This window comes from Budorcas taxicolor, chromosome 6, assembly GCF_023091745.1.
Source record: "Budorcas taxicolor isolate Tak-1 chromosome 6, Takin1.1, whole genome shotgun sequence".
Lineage (NCBI taxonomy): Eukaryota > Metazoa > Chordata > Mammalia > Artiodactyla > Bovidae > Budorcas > Budorcas taxicolor.
Window position 1 is genome coordinate 103,701,419 of NC_068915.1, and position 12,174 is coordinate 103,713,592.

The 12,174-nt window shown below is 48.0% G+C and overlaps 1 protein-coding gene across 1 annotated transcript in view; it reads right to left on the reverse strand.

The window, feature by feature from the left end:
• The window catches only part of STK32B (serine/threonine kinase 32B), a 383,198-nt gene that overhangs the window by 70,499 nt on the left and 300,525 nt on the right, over positions 1-12,174 (reverse strand). The window contains exon 5 of the mRNA XM_052642065.1: positions 2,177-2,214. Within this exon, the coding sequence (XP_052498025.1) occupies positions 2,177-2,214 (38 nt within the window). The remainder of the gene's footprint in view (positions 1-2,176; positions 2,215-12,174) is intronic.

Below are 12,174 nucleotides of genomic sequence, written 5' to 3' on the forward strand. Positions count from 1 at the left end.
GAAGGGGATGACAGAGGATGAGATGGTTGGATGGCATCACCGACTCAATGGACATGGGTTTGGGTGGACTCCGGGAGTTGGTGATGGACAGGGAGGCCTGGCATGCTGCGGTTCATGGGGTCACAAAGAGTCGGACACAACTGATCGACTGAACTGAACTGACTGACAGGGAGGAAATCTGAAAAACAGGAAAGGGCTGAGGTAGAGAGGTGAGGCCAAGTGCAGAAGGGGAGGAAGGAAAGGATGGGTGCAGATCCAGGAACTCAGGAGCGAGGGAACGCAGAGAAGGCGGTGTGAGCTGTGTCCCAAGGCTATAGTGTCGGGCAGGAACTGTGGCATCAGGCAGGCCCAGCTACCCCACGGGCTCCCTGAATCTCATTTCTTTGTAGATGAAGTGGCTGAATTATTGCTATTGCCTGGTATTCCTGTCTTGATTTTGCTTTCCAGAAGGAAAGCTGCCCAGGGCCTGAAAGGTCTTTGTCCCAAAGTCTCTCTCAGTAAGTAGGCAGGGCTCTGAGTATTCCAGCCAGAACCCTGCTTCCCAGGCCCAGGGCTTCCAGGAAAGCCCTGCCAGGGGTCCTGCATCACTCAGCCTGGGCCTCTGCTTGCCTCCACCTCACCTGCTTCCGTGGTCTGAGCAGAGAAAGGGTAGGGAAGGCTGAGTCCTATAAGCTAACACAGCCCTCATGAGCACCTCTTATGTCTCGGTGCTGGGACAGCAGCTGACCTTCACCGTTTCGTCTTAGACCTTCACTGCCCTGCCAGGTGGTATTACTTCTGCTGTGTGACCTGCCCAAAGACACACAGCTAGTTGAGGGACCAGCTGAGACTCGGGTCTGGGATTCCTGACTTTTACATACAAACTGGGGACTCTGATTTGCATCCTCGGCTCCGCCCAGTTTTCCCTGGCATCCTGAGCTTATTCTTGCCCTTCCATCAGGAGCCCAGGGATTTCAACTCACTTCCCCAAGGCATTTGGTCTGGTTTTAGCCTCTGGCGGGAGATTGGAGCGCTGACGGTCCCATCCACCATTCCCACTCTGCCTCCCAATACCTACAGTGAGGTAGGATTCCCTGAGACACACGAGTCCTAGAGAGGCTCCGAGCCACAGCGTCAGCCTGCGTGGAGTCGGGGAGGGAGGTCTAGCACAGCCGTGTGGAAGAGTCGACAGATTCATCTCTGGGTGATTCAGCAGCATCTCATGGATTTTTCCCCACCTGCTCACTCCAGCCCACCCTCCCCCAAACCCTTGAGGGATTAGTTCCTGTAAGAACATCAGCGAATAAGTCTTCAAGTCCGCCACGATTGGCCTTGGCTTTACATCCAACGGCAGCTACATATTGGCAGTGGACTGCAGTGGACTGTCCATCATTGCTGAGTTGTACCCTGGACTCGCGGTCCTAACTTGGTTGGATACCACATCCCAGGGGTTGACTCAGAACACCGAGGCCCAGGTTCTCTAAAGCAGGGTCCGTCCTCTGCTTCTTACCAAGCCCCCCAGGGGGATTCTGATAAGACCAGAGTCAGAAAGCCATTGACAGGGAACTATCTCCATGGACCAGCAGTGTCAGGCTTAACTGGGAGTGGGGAGAAATGCAGAGTCCCAGACCCAACTCAGTCTACTGAATCAGTTTAAGAAGCTGCCCTGACTCCTCATGAAAGCTTGAGAAGCCCGGGTGAGGAAAGGCTTTAGCGGATTACTGATGATTGATGTCCAACTCACCAGGCATGCTCTATCCCACTTGATCCCATGGCAGTCAGGAACGTGGGTACCATTTTGACTGTTATACCAAGGAAGGCATGGAGGCTTTGAGAGGTGAGTGTGAGTGACTTTTCTGAAGCCCTTGGATTCACAGGCCGGGGGGCAGGGGTGGGGAGACTCAAAGCCTCCAACCCTGTATCCCATTCCCACTCCGGCCCTGTCATTCTCACACCAGGATGTGAACAATGAGGTCTTTGGGTGCGAAACCTTCAGATAGGTTGGGCTGTTGGACTCGACTCACCGCGGCAGGACACAGACCAGAAATTTACACGGGTGTCCATTCAGCAGGATTGAAACAAAAAAGGCTTTCCAGTCAACCCTAAAATTCAACTCACCAGGAGCCGCCCCCACCCCAGATTCCCAGAGCCTCAAAATTGCCACTGAAACAGTCTCTAGAAAAAGTAACAGGCTTACCATGTTCGTCCAGCAATATGTTGTCTGGCTTGATGTCTCTGCAAGAGAAAACAGAGAAGCTGAAAATAGGATTCGTTGAGTGTATGGAGGAGCACACGTCAAGCATGACAGCTGGGGACAAACACCTGACAACACCCAGTGTGCTTGCCTCTCCCCTGGCCTGAAGGCTCAGGCAGCAAGCAGGACAGTTGTTATTATTACGAAAGCAGAGCCCCGTGTCCTTGCTTTCCTTTTCTTTTCCTGGAACTGCAAGTGGATTGTGTGAGTATATTTTTTCCTGAATATTTTAATGATGTCTGGCCAGTTGACTCCCAGGAGTGACTACTCACTGAGCCCTGGGTCTCTTCAGTGAGTACAGACACTTTTGCTTCCTGGTGGAATTTAGCCCTTGCCCCTCGGTACGTACTAACCTCCCAGGTTTAATGACCTTTGTTCCAAAGACCTGGGAACTGCAGCTCTAGGAGGGTCAGTAACTTGTCCGGGTCAGAGATGGACCACAGTCTCTGGTAGTTTTTGTATGATCTCAGGAGATGGGACATTTATTATAAAGAAGTGAATGGAGCATGCATTTCTAAAATCTGTGATTTTAATATGGAGCTTCGGAAAGCACATGCATGTTCATGATGAGTAAATCAGGGTTGAAGGTGTCAATTTAGCTTCTTGAAAAATCACACCCAGCAATCAACCAGTTTTTGCAGTTTGTGAGCTTAGGAGGGTTTCTACATTTTTAAAGGATTATAAAAGGCAAAACAAGACACATGTATAGCACACAGAGCAAAAATGAAAAGAAATGTATAACACACACTGATGTGGCCCTCAAAATCTGAAATAGTTATTATCTAGTCCTTTTAGAAGGCTGCTGATCCCGTTTAGGGCCTCCCTGGTGGCTCAGATGGTAGAAAATCTGCCTGTAATGCGAGAGACCCAGGTTTGATCCCTGGGTCAAGAAGATCCCCTGGAGAAGAGAATGGCAACCCACTCCAGTATTCCTGCCAGGAGAATTTCATGGACAGATGAGCCTAGCGGGCTATAGTCCATAGGATTGCAGAGTCCGACACAACTGAGCGACTAACACTTTCACTTTTAGGGTAACACAGTGGGCCATGTGCAGCAAAATCTGAGCTAGGCAGTTTCTGAAAAGTTCAGCTCTCCTCATCCTTAAAGCAAAGGGCTCCCAACTCCAAACTGTGCTTTTGGGGCAGGGGCTTTGCTTTCTTCACTTTTTGCACTTCCAGCATGGTGCTTGTAACCAGCAGACACTGTCAGAGAAAAACCCGGACAGTAGTTAAAGCACTGAAGATAGATTTTATCCAACAGCAATCACCAAAGGGGAAAAGGGATCTCAGCATAGAACTGGGCTTCATTCCAAACCCAGTGTGGACAAGTGGGAATTTGAAGCTGAGGAGGTAGGGGTTGGTGGATGGAAAGTCACTAACTTTTCATCAGTATTCTTGCTGAGGGCAGCCAGGGCATCAAACCACTTGGGGGATGAGCAACCTGATCAGAGGATGATGAGTTTGGGCGGATAGTAGATTATGGCTAAACAGACTTAGTGAAGGTAACAGTGAAAGTTGCCCAGTTGCATCTGACTCTTTGTGACCCCATGGATTATACGGTCCATGGAATTCTCCAGGCCAGAATACTGGAGTGGGTAGCTGTTCCCTTCTCCAGGGGATCTTCCCAGTCTGGGGAACGAATTCCAGTCTCCCACATTGCAGGCAGATTCTTTACCAGCTGAGCCACCAGGAAAGCCCAAGAATACTGGAGTGGGTAGCGTATGCCTTCTGCAGCAGATGTTCCTGACCCAGGGATCAAACTGCAGTCTCCTGCATTGCAAGCAGATTCTTTACCATCTCAGCTATCATGGAAGCCCCTAAACTGACTTAGTAGGTTTTTACTAAGACTGGACAATGCAGAAACCAACATGGAAGTCCAAAAGATGAAGCCCGGTTTCAAAAGAACTCAGAAGAGCCTGAGCAGAAATTTAGAGAGAAGAGAATCTTTATCAACATACAGGAAACAGGGAAGAATGAATGTGAGAGAAACACAGCCTTAGAGAAACTGAGTTGACACTTTCAGCTCTGATTTATACACCATTAGCAAGCACACACTTTCCAAAGTGTTGTATTAAAGCCATAGATTTTAGAAATGCAAGCCCCACTCACCCATTTAGAGTCAATGTCAAATCCTTTGAGACTAATGATGGCTTTCTTGGAAATAAAAAGTGACTGCTCCAGAGTTTATCAAATAGCAATTCTACCTGAAAACACAACGTGGTTATTTGGAACCATATGAGGCAATGTCTGCAGCTTTGGGGAAAGAAGGAGACACTCAATCCATATATTAAACTTTCATTTTATTGTGACTTTTCCCACCATGAATATTGATGGGCATTAAACCAATGAACTCCATGCTGCCAAGTTCACCAACATCCCTGGTGAACAGAGATGGGTTGTTAATGGAGCCCGCAGGGGAAGGATGAACTTGAGAAAGCACACAATTAAAACAAAAGGCAGAAGGCCTGGAGTCAAGTGTTTGTGGCTCAAATCAGCAAACACTTGGCCCCTGTCTAGGGCCTACCCCAGGAGTGTTTCTTCAAGAAAGGTGAGAAAAGGGAAAATAGATACTTGTTAAGAATGAAAACAGCAGTGAATGTGAAAGAGCATCCTTTCTTTAAGGTGTCACTGGACTAGGGTGACCTTGTCTGGGGCCTGGGGATCTCAGAAGAGGTGGCCATGGACCAGAAGCCTGGACCTGAACGGCTGCAAGGTCCTTGACTCGAGCTGCTGCCTCCCCTGATGCTGAGCGTGCCCTGTCTTGGGTTTTCTGACCACCTCTCTCCAGTCCTTCCTTCTTCATCCTTCATCTCCTCCTTCAGTCCCTTCCTTTTCCTTCTGGGGACATTCCTCAAGTGCTTCCTCCTGGCAGATCTGGGCAGAGAGCTTGACCTGCAGAGGCTCCAGACATAGTCCCTCCCCTCCAGAAGCTCAGACTCAGTGGGAAGGGGAGGGGAGACATGCAGGTGGGAGGCTCAGAAGCCACAGTACAGACTGGCCACGGAGCCAGGGAAGAGGGAACGGCCAGCCAGGGATCACATGGACCAGTGGGGACCAAAATGGCAGAACCAAGAAAAGATGGGGCAGTGGTGGCAAGCCTAAGGAGAGGCGACTGGTATAGGCGGGTGAATAGCATCTCCCCAGAATTCAGAATACTTAGGACCTCAGAACATGATGCTATTTTGAGTCACGGCCTTTGCTCCTCCAAGGAATTAGTTAAGGATCTCAAGATGAAATAACCTTGAGTTTGATGCTGTCTGTTATCTTAGAAAGGAGAGAGGGGTTTTGTCACAGACACAATGGGGAGAAGAGGTCATGTCTAGACAGAGGCAGAGTCTGGAGTGATGTGGCCACAAGCCAAGGAGAACCAGCAGCTCCCAGAAGCTGGAAGAGGAAGGCAAAGATTCTCTCCCAGAGCCTCTGGGGTAGGGTGGCCCCATGGGCACCTGAATTTCAGCCTTCTGGCCAGAACTGTGAGGTCACAGATTTGCATGTTTTGAAGCCACCGATTTTGTGAGAATTTACTGCAACAGCCACAGGAAGCTGCATGCCTAATGGAGCAGAAGGAGAGCTTATGGAGGAGGTGGGTAAATGTCAAGCTCCAACTAGAGTCCCTCAGTGACCACGGTGTGACCTTGGAGAGGACCACTGTCTATTAGAGCCCATCAGAAGGTCCCTGTTTGTGGTCTCTTACATCCTGAGGACCAAACAAGGGCAGAGATATGAGTGACTTGGCTTTCTAGGTGGCGCTAGTGGCAAAGAACCCGCTTGCCAATTCAGAGGACATAAGGGACGCAGGATCCTTTGATCTCTGGGTCAGGAAGACCCCCTGGAAAAGGAAATGGCAACCCACTCCAGTGTTCTTGCCTGGAGAATCCCCATGGACAGAGGAGCCTGGTGGGCTACAGTCCATGGGGTTGCAGACTCGGACATGACTGAAGGCACTTAGCACGCACGAGTGACTTGGTAGACTAGACCCCACGGCTCCAAGGAAAGAGGGTGTTCTGTCTGGGCGAGTCCTACTCAGGAGCAACCTGCCTGAGTCCCCACGCCCGCACCTCTTGCTGTTGGGATGAACCCCCTGTACCTCGGCTTCCCTTGTGGTGTGGACAAACTGTCTGACACAAGCTCTGCATCGGCTCTCAGCACACAGGGGAGTCAGCGGTCTTCAGACATCCCCTCCATGGTCCCTGGGGCCACGACAGTGGACAAGACAGAGCCAGTCAAATGGAGCTCGCTTCTAGGAGGGGGACAGGAGTGAAAAATGGACACGACCCCAAGTTGGGACAAGTACTCTGAGAAGAACAAATCAGGGTCTAGAAAGGAGACCTGCTTTGAGTAGGCGGCCATGGAAGGGCTTTCCGAAGATGTAGCATCAGGTTGACATCTGAATGGCAGGAAAGAGAAAGTCTGATATGACCCAGGAGCAAGCTCTCATTTTGCCAATGAAGGCACAGAAGGCTGAGAGGGTGAATGGTTTAAACCTGTGACAAGACAAGGGGGCAGGGTCATCCCGATGATTGCAGGCTATCAGACTCATCCTGGTGGGCCTGAATACAGGAGCCTCCCTTGCCGGCCGTCCTGTGGGAGCAGCTACATGACAGGGGACTACAGGCACTTCTAGAAACTGAGTGTCAGCAAGGAAACAGGGACTTCACTCCTGTAGCCACCAGGGACAGAAGTCTGTCAACAACCAGGAGACCTTGGGACAGATCAGAAAGATCCAGAAAGGAAGGCATCCCAGTGGGCTCCAGGATCGAAGGCTTGTGACACCCTGAGCAGAAGGGCCAGCTAAGCTGTGCACCAACTCCTGACCCCTGGGAAACTGAGGAAATAAATGTAAAAAACCTCCCCTTTAGTAGAAACTTGTTCTGCCATGATAAAAGATTGCTATGAGAGCTATATGACCTTGGGCAGCATCCTCTGAGCCTCGCTTGCCTAATCTGGAAACTGGGAATGATGGTTCCTGTCTGACAGTGGCTGGGGGTGTAGACACAGAGGTGCTATCATGGGAGGCTTAGTGGGGCTCCCGGTGCACAAGCAGTGCTGAAATAAACAACAATGAAGGTTCTATCATTGTTCTTTAAAGGGAGCTTCTTAAGCTTTTACAAAGTGAATTAGGTATCTTTCATAGGAAACTCACCAGGCAGACTTGCAAAGCCTTACAGAGCAGCCGGGAGCCTGAGTCATTCAGGATTTAATAAGAATAGCATTTATGGGCAAAGCATCTTATCGGAACCTCTAGGTTAGCGGGTTCCAGGGCCATTTCCTCCGGTTCTGCTTTTCACATTGATTGTATCTCAGCTCAAGCACGTCATCCAGCTGAAAATCAGCCCTTGTGTTCGGAAAGGGCATCAGAAGCACTGTGTGGATGGGTAAGTTTGCGACGATGTTTTCTGAGGACAGACCCATAATTTCAGAGCTGGGCAAAATGATGCTTTGATGGAAAGTGTGCTTGCAAAGGCTATAAAACCCGGTTTTGCTTTTGAATTATCCCCCAGCCCTCCAATAAAACAAACCATAAAATGTCAGCCGGGCTATTTAAAAAAAAAAAAAGCACAGAAATGGCTCTGATTCAGACTGCAAAAAAGGGCCATGGGGACATATCTGCACGTGTCCCTTTGCTGGGGGTCTCTGAGTGTCTGCAATCTTATGCAGCAATAAAGACAAATGAAAACCTGCTGGAAAAGGAGCCACGTCTGTGAAATGAACATCTGTGGATATTTTACCCCTAGGGAAAGAATGTGCTGTTGGCATCATGGAGGAGGAAAGGGAGATGGACAGGAGAGGCCATGTTTCTATCCCAAATCTGCTGGTCCTGAGGTCTTGGCACAACGCCCAGGGTAGAGTCTCAGTTTCCCCATCTATAAACTGTATAATAACATGTACTCCAGGTAGTCATGGTGAGGATTTGTTAGCGTCAGTTGTTTTCATTCTGCTCACTGTTAAAGCACCCCCAAGAGCGTCCCAGGTGACGCAGTGGTAGAGGATGCGCCTGCAATGCAGGAGACGTGGGTTTGATCCCTGAGTCTGGAAGCTCCCCTGGAGAAGGAAATGGCAAGCCACTCCAGTATTCTTGCCTGGATAATCCCATGGACAGAGAAGCGTGGTGGGCTACAGTCCATGGGGTCTCAAAAGAATCTGACATGACTTAGCGACTAAACAGCAACAAAGTACCTAAATCTACATCCTAACTATTACAGGAACTTTATAATGTTCTGAAACACAGATTTGATGGTGTCAGTCATCTGATCCGGAAAGTTCTGTATTTCTTCACTGCTCTCCAAGGGGTCGCATGTAGAGCATTATAGGCAGGACTGGGGACCGGATGAAGGATGGCCAGTTCTGAACACAGACAAAACCTCTATTTGATTAGGGAGCGAACTTCAGGTTGTTAGCCTGAAGAAGCAATTCTTGGCATCTTCCGTCAGGCTGGCTGAGTACTAGATGTTTCTGTTCAGTGTCAGTGAGGATTTATGAGAGCAACCAGCCCAGTGCCAGGCCCACAGGGTGCAGGCTTGTGGTTAATAACATAGGGCTGGGCTATCAGATTGGGCACCAGGGAATAGGCTGGAGGCAGTGACCAAGCTGGGGTTAAAATGCTGGGATTCACCTTGGCTGTGGACCTCGGTGGCCAGCTGGCATCCATTCAGCAGCAAGACGATGGGGGACAGGGGCAGATGAGCTTGGTTCTCGCATTTTGGGGAAGGGCATGGACTGTCCTTCCACAAACTGGGTATCAAGTCTGCAACCAGGATCATTGTTACCAGTTAGATTTCACTTCTTTCTCTCATCTCTCCCCTGCTTCCTGTGGAAAGCAGGGGCCATGTACAGACCTCAGCCCTCAACACAATGCCTTCATGTTAGCGGAAGTCCTGGTACTGTTAAGGTCTGCAGTTCACGGAGACCTTCCTGTGAGCCAGGCACCCTGTGGGCGGGTCACGTGGGTTTCATGAGGGGTGTGGCGTCTCTGGATCAGGTGCTATGGTGTCACTTTCTCTGTCACCTCCCTCAATTCCGACCCAACTCTGAGAGGCAGGTATCACTCATTACTTATATTTTATTATGAAGAAAGAAGTATTTACAGAGGGTCAAAGGTCACATGTCAGTAAACAAGACTCATTCTCATCTTGCCTCTAGACCAGTGTTCTCTGCCTGGGGGAGAAACTCAAGAAAAAAATGAATTCGAGTCCGAGAATCTCAACTAGGTGGTACTAATTCAAGGAGCAGGGTTATAATGAATATCTGATTTGATAAATAAAATTATGTCACTTGGATTTCAGGATATGTTTCTTTATTACAACATCCAAGTACAAGGTTGTATTTCTTTTTTCAGTTCAGTTCAGTTCAGTTCAGTTCAGTTGCTCGGTCGTGTTCAGCTCTTTGCAATCCCATGAATCGCAGCACGCCAGGCCTCCCTGTCCATCACCAACTCCCGGAGTTCACTCAAACTCATGTCCATCGAGTCGGTCATGCCATCCAGCCATCTCATCCTCTGTCATCCCCTTTTCCTCCTGCCCCCAATCCCTCCCAGCATCAGAGTCTTTTCCAATGAGTCAACTCTTCGCATGAGGTGGCCAAAGTATTGGAGTTTCAGCTTTAGCATCATTCCTTCCAAAGAACACCTGGGGCTGATCTCCTTTAGAATGGACTGATTGGATCTCCTTGCAGTCCAAGGGACTCTCAAGAGTCTTCTCCAACATCACAGTTCAAAAGCATCAATTCTTCAGTGCTCAGCTTTCTTCACAGTCCAACTCTCACATCCATACATGACCACTGGAAAAACGATAGCCTTGACTAGATGGACCTTTGTTGGCAAAATGTCTCTGCTTTTCAGTATACTGTCTAGGTTGATCATAACTTTCCTTCCAAGGAGTAAGCATCTTTTAATTTCATGGCTGCAATCACCATCTGCAGTGATTTTTGAGTGTTTTATCAAAAATAAAAAATAAAGTCTGACACTGTTTCCACTATGTCCCCATCTATTTCCCATGAAGTCATGGGACCAGATGCCATGATCTTCATTTTCTGAATGTTGAGCTTTAAGCCAATTTTTTCACTCTCCTCTTTCACTTTCATCAAGAGGCTTTTGAGTTCCTCTTCACTTTCTGCCATAAGGGTAGTGTCATCTGCATATCTGAGCTTATTGATATTTCTCCCGGTAATCTTGATTCCAGCTTGTGTTTCTTCCAGCCCAGCATTACTCATGATGGACTCTGCATAGAAGTTAAATAAGCAGGGTGACAATATACAGCCTTGACGTACCCCTTTTCCTATTTGGAACCAGTCTGTTCCATGTCCAGTTCTAACTCTTGCTTCCTGACCTGCATACAGGTTTCTCAAGAGGCAGATCAGGTAGTCTGGTATGCCCTTCTCTTTTTCAGAATTTTCCACAGTTTATTGTGAACCACACAGTCAAAGGCTTTGGCATAGTCAATAAAGCAGAAATAGATGTTTTTCTGGAACTCTCTTCCTTTTTTGATGATCCAGCAGACGTTGGCAATTTTATCTCTGGTTCCTCTGCCTTTTCTCAAACCAGCTTGAATATCTGAAAGTTCACGGTTGACGTATTGCTGAATCCTGGCTTGGAGAATTTTGAGCATTACTTTACTAGCATGTGAGATGAGTGAAATTGTGCAGCAGGTAGTTTGAGCATTCTTTGGCATTGCCTTTTTTTGGGATTGGAATGAAAACTGACCTTTTCCAGTCCTGTGGCCACTGCTGACTTTTCCAAATTTGCTGGCATATTGAGTGCAGCATTTTCACAGCATCATCTTTCAGGATTTGAAATAGTTCAACTGGAATTCCATCACCTCCACTGGCTTTGTTCATAGTGATGCTTTCTAAGGCCCACTTGACTTCACATTCCAGGATGTCTGGCTCTAGGTGAGTGATCACACCATTGTGATTATCTGGGTCATGAAGATCTTTTTTGTAGAGTACTTCTGTGTATTCTTGCCACCTCTTCTTAGTATCTTCTGCTTCTGTTAGGTCCATACCATTTCTGTCCTTTATTGAGCCCATCTTTGCATGAAATGTCCCCTTGGTATCTCTAATTTTCTTGAAGAGATCTCTAGTCTTTCCCGTTCTGTTGTCTTCCTCTATTTCTTTGCATTGATCCAATGGCTTTACTAGTCCATCCTAAAGGAAATCAATCCTGAATATTCATTGGAAAGACTGATGCTGAAGCTGAAACTCCAGTAATTTGGCCATCTGATGCAAAGAACCAACTCATTGGAAAAAGACCCTGATGCTGGGAATGACTGAAGGTAGAGGAGAAGGGGATGTCGGAGGATGAGGCAGTTGGATGGCATGATAGACTCAATGGACATGAGTTTGAGCAATCTCTAGGAGATGGTGAAGGACAGGGAAGCCTGGGGTGCTGCAGTTCATGGGGTTGCAAAGAGTCGGACACGATTTAGTGACTGAACAACAACAACAAATGGCTTTACAAAGCATCCACCCATCCCTTCTTACACAAACCCCTTTAACGGCCCTCTGGTGCCTGCAGTGCTAGTGGCCAGACTTTAGGCTTCCATATTCTAACGTCATGTCAAAAGAAAAAGTGAATGCTGAGATGTAGTCGTCAAATTTTCAACCCATCAACTGAAGGCATCAAAGCAAACCAGCAAGCTCTACCACTATACTTGTACACAAAGAGGAAAAGAGGAGCCTCGGAGTTATGAGGACATAGATTCAGAATAAGACCCAGTGCTGGAGACGTGTTTGTTATTTTTAAAAATTTATTTTATTGAAGTATAGTTGATTTACAATGTTGTGTTAACTGCTGCTGTAATAAATCACTACAAACTTAGTGACTCAAAGCAGATTTTCCTCTTACAGTCCAAAAATGCATCTTCAGGGCTAAAAGCAGGTGTCCACAGGACTGAGCTCCTCTGGGAGGCTCTAGGGAGAACCCGCTTCCTTGACTTTTCCTCTGTC